Raw genomic sequence first — 18,943 nt, forward strand, 5'->3', positions numbered from 1 at the left:
TAATTGGCGAGAGAGTGGATAAACGACCAAGATTATGCCTTCCGCCGTCTTCATATGAGTCAAGGTAACGCCTAGCATCTACCATCTACCACTAGCACGATCTTAGAACAGAACAGAACAACATGGGCTGAAATAACAGCAATGATGATAGTCTTGATCTTCCTTGACAATCTATGAGATTGATTCGCTAAGAAATCGTATAATGTGGCGCAAAGTAGGATGGTCATGGATTTTGCCCTGATCGAATTTAGTGTGTTCCACAGTTCTGCTAGGGTAGAATATATGGGCCGGTTTTCAAAGAAAATGTATAGCCTAAGCTTTTCGATCTCGAAACTAGTCAGGTAATGTTGATCAATTGGTACTGAAAACAGAAATAGTTTATTTTATTTAGTAAAAAAGCTACGCAAGTAATCTCACTTATTCTACACTATATCAAATGTAATGAACAAACATTGTTAATGTTAATCATCGTTGGTTTCTGGGGTTATGTTTTATTTCTAAAACTAAAATTCGAGTTTCAAGTAGAAAGAAAATTTTTAAAATATTTCATGTCAATGATTTTATTTTATTGTAACGTTTTATGGTAAAATATTTCTAAATATAATTGCCAATCGACGTGTGGGAGTAGGCTTATTTATCTAATATTGACTCGATTCCAGGGCAAAGACTAAACATGTAAATTGATTGATTAACGAACGACAAATCTCACTGAAAAAAGTTAAAATGTGTAAAGGCCAAATGTACATGACTCTTCCGGCCATTTTAATCATTAATAATAATTATTTTCGGGTTGTTATCAAGATACAAAGAATATTACTTAAATGAGAAATAATTTCATGTCTCCGGTCAAACTGTTTACTCTGTTCTCGTCACTACGAGTGTCTTGTTTATTATCCTTCATCATTCTCACTGCTCTTCACTCTTTATCATCCATACTAAATCTGCTTATTCATGTTCTGTCATAGAGACATAGTCTCCATAATTATTCTCAATAATTTAGACAGCATTTCCTGCCAATTCCTGTCATCCATAGCCTACTACATATAGACCAATCGTTCGTCAATGCTGCCCTTCCTTTTTTACCCCATCGCCCTTTCATTCTCTTTTTTTTCTAATTTTCAGACAACTTAATTGTTCAATCTTCGTCATTTGTTCCCCTTCCTACCTAACCTCCATCATCTTTCCATTCCTAACCATGCTCCAGACAACTTTCCTAAGCATAGTTGGTTATCAAGATAATTTCCATATCATGCCTCATATAAACATTCTAATTCTAAACACTACCTAACCACCTTGCGTCGTCCAGAACAGCTTCCTACCGATCTCCGTTATTCATACCCACTTATTCATCATCACCATCGAATAATCCGCATCTTCGAGATTTAGTTAACCTCCATACTCTCTCATCTGTCACCTAATAATGCTAACCAATTAACCAAAAACGATTCTTCCTAACATGATCTTTCAGACAACGTATCTACCTGACATCTCTGTCATTGAAACAACCTCCATACCCTAAAATCACGCAGACATAACGTCTGGAGATCTTAAGCCAACCTTCATCATCTAGACAAAATCCCAACGTCGTCCAAACATCTTCTCCACCCATTCTTCAACAAATCCCTCCAAAATGCTAAATGTAATGTACTGTAAATTATCTCTTGTTTAGGTAATATTATAGGTATCTTGGTAAAAATTCCACCAACCCACCGTCCAGAAAATGTCTTTACCTAACATCTACCCCTACCTCAACCTCGTCATCCACCTATAGTCACCGTACCCTAGTCTCATCTTCAAGACAATCATAACCATCCTTCGTAATAAACAATTTTTCTACCCTATTGTCGTCTAATCTACACATCCCTCATCATCCCTGCCCTATCCCTATTCCAGACAACTATAGCCATCTACCTATCCTCCCTACAGACCTCGACGTCCAGGAAGTCCCGGCGTCCCGCCCCTCCATTGAGAGGGAATTGCATCCACGTAAACCCACGCAGATTGTGAATGGTCGCCTTGCCAATGGTCGCAATGGAGTAATGAAGTAATGGGCGATATCCTGTGCTGAAGGCCTCGACTCCACTCCGGGGATGGAAGCCTGACTACAAACAGCCACGACATGAGGTCAGTTTCGCTTATCAAGTATTTTTTATTTTTTTTAGTTTTTACTATCTTAGTCTACAAAAATATAATTGTTAATTATAAAATGTAAGAGACGGTGGTTTTTCTTTTTTCACTTTGGGTTCCTTAAAATTTTGTGATTTTAGATTTTGCTTAAAATCCCAGGACCGTTTAACATGCTTAATTGATTTATAATACAATTGTAATTTTTTTTTTATTTCAAAGTATATTATAGCAAACGGTTTCACTTTTTTTATCGGGGATACAAAATTTATATGTGTCAACTGAACTAGTTGAGAATAGGCCTAGGGGACATGAAAAAGAATAAGAAGAAAATAAGAAAGAAATGACGATCACTATAACTACAATAATAACTATAAATAACTACAAACTAACGTATTTATATACGCATCTGTTAGTTATAAACAAAATTACAAGGGCTAATCAAGGAATATCGAATCTTAGTCACGAGTTTATTCCTAATCTAATTGTTGTTGTAGGATACATGCTAATAAGTAATGTTGGCCTAATCTAGTTAAATCTATTAAAACTTTAGTTTTACATGACGACGCAAATCTTTCTTGGTATATACAGTAGCTAAATACAACATGTTTACCGTAACCGAATTAATGTCTATAATAAAGGTCACGAGATCTCGACCTATATTATATTTAAAATGTTTTAATGGTGCGAATTTGTAAAGTTAATTCCTATTTTAATTAATATATATATATTACTCGTTGTAACGGAATTCTTTCGAAGTGATATGAGAAGAGAGTTTTTACTACAAGGAGGTTGTATGTATAATACACGGACTTTTTCCCGTATCGAAACACAAGTACCACACATTTCCCGGTCACTCAAACCAGTCAAACCTACATTCTGGATAGGACTTACAGGTTTTATTTACAGTTTTTACCAACACAGTGTAAACAAGTTAATTATTATTTATCTCCCTTCTGTATTTTTACCACATTTTGCAATTCTTTAATGACGAGACTGATATCAAGTATTTGTTGAATGGTCAAATAAATTCTTGATTGTTGATTCTGTTCAAGATTTTCCTTAAAATCGTGCACTATTTGTAAACAACATCATGACAACATGTTAACATATCAGTGACAGTTTGCAAAAATAATCTTCCTTCTAACAACTGATCTTCATTTTAACGTATCCTCTGAACAGATGATTAGTGTCATATAGTTATATAATATTGTCATACCACTTATGTAAATCCTCTATGCTCATGATGATGTCACCAGTGAGTGACCCCAATCGGTCTCTGTACTCTGTATTAAAGATGGCTTACTCCAAACTAGTTGAGCTTATTATCCATGAAGATCACTAATAATTATGAATGCTAGTACTAACGCCTTTACAATTAGTACCTATTTCATAAAATGACGAAGGCCTATGTAGTAATCATTAGGAAAAAAGTGTCCAATATTGCACAAAACTAGGTTTTTGAACGTTTGTTATTTTATTTGAAAAATTAGGTTATGGTTGAATAGCTAAAGATATTCTCGTCAATCCAGTGAATATAGGAAAGGGAAGGGATTTGAATATTGATAGGTACTCTAGTTTTCTCGGACTATGCCGCATAGATTGGCTTTTTTGGCATCTCATACATATACAGGGTTAGGCAAAAGTCTGGAACCCCCCAGTTAACTTTTTAAAGCGTTGCAGTAGGAAAACCAAACTCTGCACATATTTACAACATAAGATATTGCACTTTTTCATCAAAGTTACAACTTTGCCCCAGCCCCCAAAATGGGGTATTTTCGGGCAGCCCCAAATTTTCAAAAGTAAACACCTATCAGTTGACCCCTCATTTTAAAGGGTTTATCAAGAGAAATTGAATGGTGCAAACCAGAGGTCAATATCGCATCCCTAATCAAAATGGCAGCCATTTTAATTTAAGATGAGGGAGCAAAATAAAGTTTGGAAACCCCCAGTCAACTTTATAACGTTTGGCAGTGAGAAAACCAAACTCGGCACATGTTTACAACATAAGCAAATGCTCTTTTTCATTAAAGTTAGAACTTGTACCCGGCCCCCAAAATGGGGAACAACCTCAAATTTTCAAATGTAAACACCAATCATGTGACCAATCATTTTAAAGGGTTTCTCAAGACAAATTAAATGGCGCAAACTAGAGGTCAATATCGCATCCCTAATCAAAATGGCAGTCATTTTGAAATATCCCTTATCAACTTTTTAACAGGTTATAGCAGGAAAAACTAAACTCAGCATACCTTTATAAAAAAAGAGAATTCACCTTTTGGTCAGTATTAAAATATTAGTTTTTTAAAGTTATCTGGGGGTGTCCAGACTTCTTGCTTGCTCATCTTAAATAATTAAAATGCCATTTTGATTAAGGGTGCGATATTGACCTCTGGTTTGCGCCATTCAATTTCTTATGATAAACTCTTTAAAATGAGGGTTCACATGATAGGTGTTTACATTTGGAAATTTGGGGCTGCCCGAAAATACCCCATTTTGGGGGCTAAGGCCAAGTTTTAACTTTGATAAAAAAGTGCAATTTCTTATGTTGTAAATATGTGCCGAGTTTGGTTTTTCTAATGCAACGCGTTAAAAAGTTAACCAAGGGGTTCCAGACTTTTGCCTAACTCTGTATAATGACAGACAGACAGAAATTGAGATAAGATTCGTTTCGGTTTTTTCAGACTATGAAACGTCAAAATATTTATAAAAGTCACTAATATGCACAATGTACAAACAAAACTCTAATTTTATTTAAATATAGGCCTAGATGTATGATCTATCCATCCCAACGGACATCACTACATTTTTACAGATGAAAAAGACGAAATAAGTAAACATAGAATAATGTAAATTTAATAATTATAAAAACTAGGTGAAACCCGTCGAAATCGACGGTTAGGGGCCTCCTAGTTTATATGGCCGTGTGGCTTCATTGGCAACAAATAATGTAAATGAAATAGCAATGTGGCATTTCCAAAGAGAAAAACATACTGTAAATTGGCTGTTACCTAAATATTGACGTTTACATGCTTGTTAATCAACGTATCTTATAAAGGATAATGTGATCTAGTTTAAAAGGAATATGACCTTTCTGTCATGACAGTAGCTGCTTAAATAGTATTTACTCTTACAGCCAAAATATCGTGTTACTTTCAATAATGTTACCAACCCAGTGGGCCACGGTCCGTAATATAGGCCACTACAAATAATTTGTCAAGATAGGTACCATTTTAGGCAAGATTTTTGTGTTTGGATGTTATTAGACACGATAAGAGCACACTGAACTTCTTCTGCAGATGAATAACTGTTGGAGAAATATAAGCCGATTCATATTAAATGTCACAATGCGAGTTTGAGCATTTTGTAACTATATGAGGAAGTTACATAGTATTTTTTAAGCTGCTGCTCAGTGCACTTTAAGAATATATTTTTTAGAGATAAATTATGCACTTTAAGAATATATTTTTTAGAGATAAATTAAATTGTTTTTGTTGCTGGTTAGCGCTAGTAAACACGCACAACCATTTTTTGTTAGTCTAATAACATTCAAAGGCTCTCTAAGAGTTCAAGAAAATAATATTGCAAATACTTCCTTTGGACAATTCAGTAACACCGTAACACTCTATAAATGTAAGTTGATTAAAATACAATTTAAAAATTAACAGCTGTTTCATTAAAAAGTATTATCCACATGGCCAAAATGTAAACAAATCTATGGAGGGATCTTTAAAAGGCTTCTGCGGCAGAGCCCTAAGCGAATGTACTTCGTTTTTCTTTTGATAACTCATCTACAGACCAAGACCTTTCTTTGGACACCTCTACCAAGTTTCTACGCCCAGCCGTTCTCTTTAATTAGTGGATACAAAGTTTCCAATAAAATATTTAGATTCTCCCATGTTAATCTTATGGGAGAAAACTCAACTTTGATGGAAGATCCTGCCCAAACCAATAAAGATATCAAAAAACAAAAAACACTTTGCAAAACTACAGATCATGGCAATTTTTTTGACACTTAAATCATCAAAATCGGTCCAAAAATGAGGGAGGAGTTCTGTTCACAAAAATCGGCTTAGCGTATTATATATATAGATGGTTTATGTTACCTTTTTGCGTCAAACGACCTGTTTGTAGTTAGTGCAACTACAGCTGTTTCGTGACACTAGGGCACATCTTCAGGTTGTCGGTAGAACGTTAGATAAAATACCCCCGCCGCAGCAAACCTGCAGACTAAGCGAATTTCCATTTCCCTGAATGGATTTACACTAAAATGTCTCCTTAAAAATATCACATTTATTCCCTATTTAAATAGAATCAGTTTTACACATACTTAGGTTTCCTGCAACAGGGAGGGTAAAAGTGTTTTTTATGTAAAATGTTAATAGTTAGTAAGAAATAAAAACATTTTCCAAATTTGGGCAAAATATGTTTATAAACAAGCAAACTGCAACAGTTTACTTATTCTCCATAAGAATAACATGGGAATTTTAAATTTACAATTTTTGGAATTTTCTCCGTAACCATTAGGCGCATTATAACGCTTCAATATACTAAATAATTAGTTTTTTTAAGCTCTACAAAATAGTTTAGTAAGAAATTGTGAAATTTTATGTTTTTTGGGTCAAAAATGGGAAAAACCCATTTTTACCCCATAAAAGCCCCCATAATCCCCCGTTCCCATGGTCCGATCATGCTAGTTCGCGAACTCGTTCGAATAAACGTAGGTTTACACGTTTGTACCAAATTTCATCAAAATCGGATCATTTTTGCTCGAGTTATCGCGCTAACGGACACATATATAAATATTTTATACTGTTCACGTGTAGGGCTACTGTAATTAATATTAATAAATAATACACCATAGTACCCTTTTTTTAATTATTTTTAATGACTAAAGTAAAGTCATTAAAAATAATTAAAAAAAGGGTACTATGGTGTATTATTTATTAATACATATATATATATGAATTTGAACGGATGGTGTTTTTGGCCTCTAGGGACCTAAAAACGGGAAAAAAATTGGTCCCCGGTCCAGGTCTTACCGTGAGTACTACTGTAATAGCTTATTATACCTATATGGGAAATTCGCTAATATTCCCTATATGGGAAATTCGCTAAAAGCATTCATTCATAGATGGATGAACTTGTCGAGATAAATATGTCTATAATACACAAAATACACAAAAAACATTTAAATGGCATGAATTTACAAACTTGGTCAAGTGACGAAAACACGAGACAGGCTCATGGTCTAGCATCTTTATTTTGTTCTTGAATTTTACCATCTAAGCCTGCTGCTTTTGTAATTATTGTTAAGGCATTCTTTTCAAAGACGCAATTCTATTTGTCACATATGGAGTAGCTAGTCTAAAATTGACAAGAATGATATTTATGCATCATGTGTATTGTATTTTTAGATTGATATGATTCTGTCTTGTTGGCAGCAAGGACGTAGGTGTACACGAGCCCCAACCCCCGGGCGGCTACTATGTCGCCCCGGAGAAGGTCTCAAACTGGGAGGGCTTCAAGAAGTTTATGTACAACCAAGAAACTGGACAAGTACTGGGCAGAACAGCCTCCAGCTGGGGTACGTGAGATCAACCTTTTACAGTACAGGGTGAAATGAATGACCCAGTTTTAACGCTTTATAACTTTTATACTATTAAACTTAAAATACACATCAAACGAAAAAGCAACTCAAAGAGTTTATGCCTTCCAAAGACACATCATTTAACAAAATTGGTCCAGCAGAACTGTAGATTTAATTGTACAAAGTTAAAAAGTAATCTCCAACTTGTTTTACCACTAGAAATTTGGAGGTTACTTGACGTTTTTGTAAATAACTTTTAAATGGTGAGGAAACCGACCAAAGTGGAAGGTAATTTTCCGAAAGAGAATAAAATTTCCTACAATCTATTAATATGCATTTTTTGAAAATACTCAAGAAAGGTACCAAAAATTGCCTCAAGATAAAAAAAATAAAAAATATCCGTCTTCAATGTAGACATTAAACATAGCAAACATTAAATTTCACACATTTTTTATTTTAAACCAAATTTAGGTTACATTTATTGAGTATTTTCAAAAAATGCATAATAGTAAATTGTAGGAAATTTTATTCTCTTTCGGAACAATACCTTCCACTTTGGTCGATTTCCTCACCATTTAAAAGTTATTTGCAAAAACGTCAAGTAACCTCCAAATTTCTAGTGGTAAAAAAAGTTGGAGATTACACAACTTGGTTGGATTTAACTTTGTACAATTAAATCTATAGTTCTGTTGGATCGATTTTGTTAAATGGTGTGTCTTTGGAAGGCATAAACTCTTTGAGTTGCTTTTTCGTTTGATGTGTATTTTATAGCGGTAAGTTTAATAGTATGAAAGTTATAAAGCGTTAAAACTGGGTCATTCATTTTGAATCACCCTGTATTTTAAAATATTCATTTAGACTACTCTAGATATCATAAAGACATTATTCATCTTGTGTTGACCAAATTCTTGTGATGAATTCAATAATTCATACAGTATATATTTTACATTGGGGTAATGTTTATTTGATCTAACAAAGCTCACAGTAAAGAGTCATAGGTACCGGTATTCAAATGTATGGTTGATGAAAAACTTGAGGTAGGTAAAATAGTTAAATTAATGTTGATGTGCTTACCAAGAACATAGCAATTACCTTTTTTCTCAATAACTTGTAACTTAAGCTTGTAACTTCAGTGAATCACCATTGAGAATGAAAATCTTTACAAAGAATGCAAATTTTAAAGGAACTCCACGTGAATGCAATCATTTACCAAACTTACCAACAATGAAATCAGATCAATAATTGTTTTACATTTTAGGTAAGATCGGAGCATTCTACCTGATCTTCTACTGTGTGCTGGCGTCCATGTTTGGGATCATGTTGTGGATCTTCTACCACACGTTGGATCCAAGGATTCCTCGGTGGACCCTGACAGAGTCACTTATCGGCAGACATCCAGGTAGAAATATTTTCTCGAGCTGAACTTTGTACTGATGAGCTTGTTTGGAAAACAACATAAATATTTTGGGCCATCGTTAATTAAGCTATACTGCCATTCTGTTAAAGTGACTTAGCATAAGACTTTTATATATGAATAGCTACGAGACCTAGCCAGAAGATTGCTGCTTCTTATAAAGGGGTTAGTAGCTTGTTCATGCTTCAAAACTGGTCCTACCTGTCCTTGATCATTGGGCTTTTTAATTAATAATTATGGTTAAAAAGATAAACCTAGAAATATCAGATCATAGTCGGCAACAAAACTATCCACCCTGCAATCATAAAGCATAAAATACATACCCAGAGCATGTTGGTGTCTATAAGTGATTAAGAAATGCCCCTCTTATGGATTTTCAGGTTAAACTCCCTGAATTAAAGCTAAAATTAAAACTAAAGCTTGAATGGTTAGGTTTTCATCTATGTAGTAGCGTACAGAAAGTGTTGACATGCCTAAGTCCCTACAAATATTGTAAAATTAAAAAAAAATTAAAATTAAATATTGTAAAAGTAGCGCTAGGCTACTTGCAATTGTTGGATTAAAGTTATTCTACGTTATTTTCAACATTTTTTCAGGCCTTGGTTTCCGTCCCATGCCTAATGATACAGATGGCAGAAGTACACTCATATGGTACAGAGGGAAGGATTCAAAAACGTTTGAACTATGGACTAAAACGTTGGATGAATTTTTAGATGGTAAGAGATCTTTTGTCATTTTATATATACAATAAATATACAAAGAATGAATAAGCATTTTTTATCCAATATTAAATCCATAATAACGAGTTATAAGATAGAGATAAACATTTTTCCAGTTAACAAATAGAACATAATAAAATCCAATTATTTACTTAAAAATAGATGTCTCATTGACAAATGGTGGCCCATTCCAGAAGAACCCTGCTTGGGATCGAAATAGAAATCTTCAGAATAGAATAATTTTTTGTTGTTGTTAAATCATTGATGCTTCCTCATGAGGAGGAACCAATCGGAACAATTGTATTGGAATCTAGATAACCTACAAAATGTTGTTTAAAAATAAACTTCAATAAGATTAAAGAAACTAAATTCAATACATGACCAGTGGTTGATTGTTAATGAAAGGCAAATTATAGAGTATGAAGATCAGTTCCAGTTCTTGGGTAGTATCTTTGACTATTGTGTCAAAGGCTGGAGGATCTGAAAAAGATGGAAAAATGGATAAATAAATAAACGGTATCAGCATTCTGACACATACTTTCTCCCATAAGTTTGTCAACAACCTTTATCATGTGTAAGCGGTGAGAGTAAATATACGGAAATGGGATTTGTAAAATTTTGTTCAGAATTTAAAGGACTATAACATACTAAATTTTATCAAAATCGTTCGGGCCATTTTTGGGAAAATCCAATTTTTCTGTTATTTTATGGGGGTTTTATGGGAAAATTACATAATTTACAATAAATTTTGAACCGTAATTTTTACAGTTATGGGATTTGTACCATTTTGTTCCGAATATAAAGAACATACTAAATTTTTATCAAAATCGTTCGGGCCATTTTGGGAAAATCCTATTTTTCCGTTATTTTATGAGGTTTTATGGGGAAATCCCCATTAAAAATAAAAATTTCTAAAAATAAAAAAACTATCAAAATTGTAAGGATCATAACATACTATGATAAATCAAAACCATATTTTTTTCTAAAATCCTATTTTTCGTTATTTTATGGGGTTTTATGGGAAAATAACATATTTAACCATAACTTTTGAACCGTAATTTTTACAGAAATGGGATTTGTACCATTTTATTCAGAATTCAAAGGGCTACAACATACTAAATTTTTATCAAAATCGTTCGGGCCATTTTCGAGAAAATCCGTTTTTTCCGGTTTTTTATGGGTTTTTATGGGAAAATTCCCATTAAAAATCAAAATTTCAAAAAAATGAAAAAAACGCCTGGAGATACCATGGATTAGAACCTACGTACCAAATTTCATCGAAATCGGACCACAGGTGTGGTCTCTAGCTCTGTACACATCCAGACACACAGACACACACACACACACACACACACACACAGACATCACTTCGAAAACCACTTTTTTGGGTCCAGGGGGACCCAAAACGAATATATCCACTCAAAACTCAAACTCGAAAATTTTGACGAAAACAATACTTTCTCCATATACTATGGTATAGGGGGAGAAAGTAAAAAGGCGAAAGGCGGCTTGGTCCATTGTGGCGCTCTAGTCAAATAAGAAGAAATACAAAGCTAAATCGAACTTGACATCTGTTCTTTATGGGGGCTAAACCTGAAAAGTCCCAAATGTTGTAACACACAGACTATATAAGTTTGTATCCACAAATGTCTCAAATAAATACTCAACGTATTTTGGCAAGAAAGAATAACATAATATAAAGTATATTGAGCTGTTGACCAGAGCAAAGGAAAGTCCTGTTGGTGGTATGGTAAAGAAAAGAACGTTTGGGCGGGTAGGTCACACCCTAAGAAGACCAAATGACAACATTGTCAGGCCCTTGAGTGGAACCTTAGGGAAATAGAAAGAGAGGAAGACCAAGGATGATTTGGAGAAGATCCATAGAGAAAGAAATTGTGGAAAACAAGAGCTGGGGAGAAAGAGGATGGCCAAGAATTGAGTGCAATGGAAGGCTTTTATCAAAACCCTACATTCCCTTTGGGAAGAGAGGAACTAAGTAAGTAAAAATTAGAGCTAGCTTCTAAGATAGAAGTCCTACACTCTTACTACTAGACTTACCGTGTCCAAACATAATTTGTATTTAATGGACAATTTAAATCAAACATTTATAGGTTGTGATCTGATTTTCCAGTGTACAGACGACCAGGCTTGACTCCAGGTCGGGGTCAGAACATATACAACTGTGACTATGACAGACCTCCAGGCCGCGGACAAGTGTGCGATGTAGACGTCAAGAACTGGCATCCTTGCATATCTGAGAACCAGTTCAACTATCACAAGTCTGGCCCCTGTGTCTTTGTCAAACTCAACAAGGTACTTGGTATAGCATACATGGCTATCTTAATTTCTGAGACTTAACCGGAGAATAATTGGGCGATCATTGATGAACATTAAATCATACAAGAAACCAAATAGGTTTGTCTTAGACTATATGACCCAAACAAAAGTCACCTGCGACAAAAGGCTCTGGAGATAAAGCAACCCCTCTCCCCCTTCCACTCTGAGCTTGAGGTAATCGGCCAAAACGTCATAATTTCAGAAACTTATAATTTCGGACCTCTTGCCATCAGAGATCTTATATTCTGGGCCATTTATCTTTGTTTGATACAGAAAACTTTGAACAGTTTTACTAATCCAAAATATCACATTCCTGGCTGTCAGAAAAACTTCATGTATTTAAGCTCATTGAAACTTAACATATTTTATGTGATTTCTAAAGTTTAGAATAACCTTAAATATTAGTAGTATGATAGGTACCCTCAATGATACCGTCTTAAAACTAAATTCACAAAAGTGGTCCCATACAGAAAACCTGTAAACCACCTTTACTATTGATTACGATGCCTTAGATAATGCTATAATCAATTTTGCAGCTAAATCTGTTAACAAGGTTTGTTGTAAATCTGTCGTGTTCAGTAAGGAAATGTATTTTTTAACATATTACTGCCATTTGTTCCAGATTTACGGTTGGATTCCAGAATATTATAATGATACCTCAACACTGCCCTCTGATATGCCTGCTGATCTCAAAGCCCACATAAACCAACAAAAAAGTGTAAACCCTCTCTTTGTAAGTTTGTTTATTTTCAATCTAATACAGTTACAGACTGTCCCAAAAGTCCCGGACCGGTTTAATATATTCCAAACGACAACAGATAAATCAATAAGATTTGGTACATCAACACCACACCTAAAAATCTACTTTTTTAAGGAAATATCAATTTTCTGTCACATCATGGGGACGTCCCGTAAGGAGTCAGAAGGAAATCTTAAATAGAAGCATAGGTTGACATGTACATCAAATTAAAGGTCTTTACTAGCAGAATATTGTAAAGAAAAAATAAAGAAACCCTGCTTATTTCACTCATATATTTAAATATTGTATTTAAATATATCTACTCCTTGCAATGCTCTCAAAGTGAATTCTTTACAAATCTTGGTTGCCCCTGGGTTGGAAGAACTTGGAAGCAAAAATACAAAACAGAGCTTGGCAGTGGAAGCTTGATGTTAAAGAAATATTTGTGTGGGCTCTGTAAAATAAGAATACTCCCCAAAGGTCCTTAGGGGACGTTCATGGTACTGTTTGAAAGTTCTTCCAGACTGTAATACCTTTGATTTCAAAATAATAACCAATCTTAATCTACACTGAATTTAATTTGCTCACTACTACACTATTATTTAGTGTTGCACTTAAAAGGTGAATCTTTTGTAGTGGCCTATGATTTACTGAATTACCTTTATTTCAATGTTTGAATAATATTACTAATAATGATTTACCAAGGTTATTGAGAACTATAAAATGAGTAACAATTTGAATTTATTGCACAGAATTTGATAATTACACTTTTCAATTTACAGTTGCTGTTTGTGTTTTATATAATCAAAATGACCTTGAGTTACACAATCAGTTGAAAATTATTGAAACGGTTGAATGAATTTATCAAAGGGGAGGTACGGTGCGGTTTCACACCGATCACGAAAGTATTAACCTAAGAGTGGTATTTAATTTAATTTTGAGATGACCAGTACCAAGCAAATCCTTTTCGTTGGCCAACGATTAAAAAACGAAGGTCGTCTCGCAGTCCAACTGATTAAACAATATTGTATTCAATCGTAGTAATGTTTATTAGAATGTTGCTTTATTATTTTATAGCTAATTTGGTACTTTGGCGGTTCATCTATGTTCAAACTGACACAACCTCCGACAACACTTCCGCATCAATCGAACCAGCTACCTGCTCCCTCCTCTGACATTAATTTATTTCCCCCAAAAGATACTGACTGTGACACTCTTTAAAAGAACTGAACCATTTACTCAACAATGGAAATTGATAATGACTCTGTGTAAAAATTCCAACACTATGAAAATCTTATTAACTAACTCTGAATTTCCCTATAAAAACATTTTCGTCTATTTGTTCTTAATACTATTTGATTATCACAGCTTAGAAAATATTACAGATTATTACACTATAAATGGATACAAAAATCAGTGACTTGAATTCGAACCTGGAAACCATGTGATCATTTGACATGAAATAACAAAATATGACAGGAAAATTACAATGTGCGACTCACTGAATTCAAAATTTAACAAATAAATAACACAAATTACTTACAAATTCGGACGTCCACACTAAACACAAACACTACTTGAAGGATAGGGATGGGGAATTGTAACTAGCCTGTATTCTATTCAAAAACGCGATCAATTTGAACTTGCGTGACGAACGTGAATTTTCAAATGGCGGACTTCGTTGGCCGGTTAAAACAAACTTTTGACACTTTTTGACTTTTTGACAAAACTGATTCTAATTTCCAACCGCGTTGCAAATATATCCCTTAGGGATATAGGCTAAACGATTTCGAGGAAATGAAAATTTATCCGACCAAACGCCGCGAGATGAATTTAATTTGCACGGACGAAAGGCTTTACCGAACTAGTTACACAGGAGCTAGGAAACGAACTGGGACTGGTGGTAGCAAATGACCATCCGACTAGACCTATCCCCTCTACTCTTTTAGTGCGTGGTGCATTCTGGTCTATACTGATCTATTGTTCAAAACAGCTGACTGTTCTTCGCGTTAACTTGTATTGATTTGTTGCCTTTTTCAACAAAATCGGTACAATATAATGCCGCAAATTTGAACTCAAACAGACAACCGAGTCAATAATAACAGTGGTTCAAAGATTCATTTAATTTGCATTGCTATTATACGCTTACTCCTCGGGGGGCACAGCCCTAGGAATCGGAAGAAAATTGTTAACGTAAGCATAGGTCGATATGCACATCAAATTAAAGGTCTTCACTAGTAGATTACAATGCCGTAGATTCAAGCTCAAAAGAACGCCTGAGTAAAAAATGGCAGTCGTTCAAAGATTCAAAATGGCGGATTCAAGAAATCTTTGAACGGCTGCCATTTTTATTCAGTTATCCGTTTGAGTTGAAATTTGCGGCATTGTATTCTGCTAGTAGGCCTTTAATTTGATGTGTATATCAACCTACGCTTCTATTTAAGATTTCCTTCTGACTCCTTGCGGGACGTCCCCATGGTATGACAGAAAATTTATAGTTCCTTAAAAAAGTAGATTTTTAGGTGTGGTGTTGATGTGCAAAATCTGATTGATTTATCTGTTGTCGTTTAGAAAATATTAAACCGGTCCGGGACTTTTGGGACAGTCTGTATAACAAACTGTAGTAGCTGTTTGTCACTACTATTATTAGTCAAACCTTTTAAAAGAGGTTGGTGGTTTCTTTTACCTTTCATTTGCCCATCAACATGGGCCAGAGCGGCCTGTGTGTGGAACGTATATAGCAAGGCAAGGGGTGAGCCGGTACAGTACAAGGGTGAACTGGACAAGGGAAAAAGTATAGTGGCAGTTACCAGGATCTGAACCCACAACATCGCTGCGTTGGACCCAAAGTCTGTGGCGCTATCGACTGAGCCACTGACTCACCTCACTATAAACTAACTATATTACTAGTCTTTGTACCTAAATTAGCAATACTGGAACAAGTTGAAATCTTAAACCTGATCTCAACTTTTACCGGTACTGGTCTTTTTTTTAACTTTTTTTATGCATTGACTTACCAGTACCCTTAAGCTACGAATGGCGCTCTCCCCTTAATCTTGAGTTCATTTTGCATGTGTAAATTATCCCATTGCCAGTATCTTGCTTTTATGGATACAAATTTCAACATTGCTTTCCTAAAAGTGTTTAGAATTTTCATTAACTCTGTCATCCCTTCTCTTACCTTTAACCTTGCACTTTTCTCTCGTCCAATGTGTCTTTGACCAAAGAATGGAATTTCTCAAGCTAAACTATTATTGAACTACTTGAGTCCATGTAAATCAGTATTAATGATAACTTACTCCTAATGTTAGTGATACTACTATTAGACCTACATGAACTCATTACATCTATGAGTCATAAAAACTTTGCTAGTTACTCTAAGCTAGTTCACAAGCTTTCCAGAACATTTTTTAATCGGTAATTAACTGTTAACTTAATTAATTTTAAGTCATGTTCAATGGTCATTTTATATTTCGGGTGTGTTGTTAGCATCTTGGACTTTGAAGCCAGAATAATGGGCTCAACTACTAGTATATCATTAAACATTTGAGATTTGTTTAGATGGCGAGGACATTAAACAAAACAACTGTTACAGCTTAACACAGTCTGGGTGACCTGCGAAGGGGAACATCCACTTGACCAGGAGAACATTGGGGAGATAAGATACATCCCTAAACAAGGTTTTCCGGGATACTTCTACCCTTATGTCAACACTGAAGGATATCTCAGCCCTCTGGTGGCAATACAGTTCATCAGACCTAAGAGTAAGTGGTTACAGTTGTAACAGCTGATCTTAGTCAGTAACAAAGCCACACAGATCATCTCACTCAATTCTACACCAATTCTTCGCTCAAATTTGGGTTTAAATATGCACATAGGTTGCGTCCCTATCTCAATGATTGACAACTGATAATAGTAAGTCAGTATGATGAAATAGTTCACAGTCTGTATGATTTACATGACAAATATGTTTACATACCTTACGTCATCCATCATAATTTAGCGTAATTAGCATGACTTTGGAAGGTTCAACTAATCAATAGGTCAAAATATATAAATAACAGTAAAATTAATGGTGCTAAGTTTATGATTTAGTTTTACTATCAATAAAATAATGAGGATGACTAATAATGCAGTTTTCATTCAAAACTGTGAAAACATTTTGCAATTTTTTCTATTAGCGAATTTCCCTATAGGGAAGTAGCTATTACCGTAGGTCTCATGGTAAGACGTAGGCCCGGGACCGATTTACTTTTTCATTTTAATGTCCCCAGAGGCCAAAAACACCATTCGTTCAAATTTTTATATATGTATATATATATATATATAGATTTATATATATATATATATATATATATCTAATATATAAAATTCTCGTGTCACAGTGTTTGTCTGCAAACTCCTCCGGAACGACTTCACCGATCGTTATGAAATTTGGTGTGTAAATTCTGTAGGTATGCGAATCGGACGTAAACTATTTCCCGTTTCGAAATTCTTAAAAGGGCTCCGCCCCAGTGGCTCTGGAGTTTCCCATGTTAACCTTATGAGAAATGGAATTAATGAATCTTAACAGCTGTTTCAATTAAACAAGTTGGTTCTGTTCTATGATGTTCAATAGCATTAAAGTTACAAGGATTACCAACAGGGTGCAGCACTATTATTGCTTTTACATTTATGACAACAGCTAATTTGCAACCAAAAGGTGAGTGAGCGTAGCGAACGAACTTCAACCTGGAGGCGAGTGAGCGTAGCGAACGAGCTAACCTGAAGGCAAGTGAGCGCAGCGAACGAGCTCCAACCTAAAGGTGAGTGAGCGTAGCGAACGAGCTCCAACCCAAAGGTGAGTGAGCGTAGCGAACGAACTTCAACCAGGACGTGATTGAGCGATGCGAACGAGATCATCTTGAAAATTAAACGTAACGGTACTTTCTTTCCATCGGTCTGTCTTAGGGGAAACCTATAACTTATATAGGCGATACGAAGTTCGCCGGGTCAGCTAGTATATATATATATGTGTCCGTGAACACGATAACTTGAGTAATTTTTATCCGATTTTGATGAAATTTGGTTTGAAGGTGTAAGGCGGGATAAACTTGAATGAGTTCGCGATCCAGCATGATCGGACCATGGGAACAGGGTTTTATGGGGGGTTTTATGGGGTAAAAATTGGTTTTTCTCACTTTTTACCCTCAAAACACAAAATTTCCCAATTTTTCTCTAAACCTTCTTAAAGAGCTTAAAAAAACAAACAATTCAGTATATCAAAGTGTTTTTGTACGGTTATTGGTTACGGAAAAAACTAAAAAAATGGTAAATTTAAAATTCCCATGTTATTCTTATGGAGAATATTGTAAAATGTTGTAGTGTGCTTATGGATATATTTTGATCAAACTTGGCAAATTTATTTATTTTATAGTAAGCTATCAATATTTTACTAAAAACACACTACTTTATTAGTTTCCTTGTAGCAGCAAACCTAGGTACTCGTTAAACCTAATAATGTTATTTAAATAGATCAATTATTGAAAATCAATTCGGCCAAATGGAAATTCGCTTAGACGGCAGGTTTGCTGCGGCGGGGGTATTTTTAGTAAATAAGTTGTTATGTTTATGATATCTTCATTTATTTTGTATCCATTGTCTAACTATACATACATTGTGTTTTCAGCTGGTGTCATTATAAACGTGGAATGCAAAGCCTGGGCAAGAAACCTTATACACGACAGAAAAGAGAAAATTGGAGTTGTACATTTTGAAGTTTTGATAGATTAGGTTTTGATTACTTAATGTAGTATTTCAATAAAAAACTGTGTTCACTTTTTTCATGTTGATTTTCCTAAATTATATCATATTTTTATCAATACAGTCATTGACTATACACAGACTTCCCATGTGATATAAAAAATTGAAACCAATAAAATAGATTAAGTTCAGGACCTTATCTCAACAAAGCTTACTGTTTATTGGGTTAAATATTTACAAGAGGTTCTACCCGCGAATCCACGGGTGTACAGAAGCCA

At 34.7% G+C, this 18,943-nt stretch overlaps 1 protein-coding gene across 1 annotated transcript; it reads left to right on the forward strand.

The window, feature by feature from the left end:
- The first annotated feature begins 2,051 nt into the window (after positions 1 to 2,051).
- Positions 2,052 to 18,739, forward strand: LOC129000138 (sodium/potassium-transporting ATPase subunit beta-2-like). Its single transcript, XM_054427065.1, has 8 exons — positions 2,052 to 2,124; positions 7,569 to 7,711; positions 8,973 to 9,113; positions 9,725 to 9,844; positions 11,979 to 12,160; positions 12,807 to 12,917; positions 16,519 to 16,687; positions 18,592 to 18,739. The coding sequence occupies exons 1-8, from the start codon at positions 2,120 to 2,122 to the stop codon at positions 18,693 to 18,695; spliced, it is 975 nt and encodes a 324-aa protein (XP_054283040.1). The 5' UTR covers positions 2,052 to 2,119; the 3' UTR covers positions 18,696 to 18,739.
- The last annotated feature ends 204 nt before the right edge of the window (positions 18,740 to 18,943 follow it).

The sequence above is a fragment of the Macrosteles quadrilineatus genome, unplaced genomic scaffold (genome assembly GCF_028750875.1).
Source record: "Macrosteles quadrilineatus isolate MER2022 unplaced genomic scaffold, UCM_ALF_1.0 Scaffold_8__2_contigs__length_117827958, whole genome shotgun sequence".
NCBI classification, from domain to species: domain Eukaryota; kingdom Metazoa; phylum Arthropoda; class Insecta; order Hemiptera; family Cicadellidae; genus Macrosteles; species Macrosteles quadrilineatus.

Excerpts from the sequence above, each read along its gene's own strand:
- LOC129000138 (XM_054427065.1), top strand. Across the intron at positions 7,712-8,972 it reads CAGAACAGCCTCCAGCTGGG|GTAAGATCGGAGCATTCTAC; the intron begins GTACGTGAGATC and ends TTTACATTTTAG. Across the intron at positions 12,918-16,518 it reads AAAGTGTAAACCCTCTCTTT|CTTAACACAGTCTGGGTGAC; the intron begins GTAAGTTTGTTT and ends CAACTGTTACAG.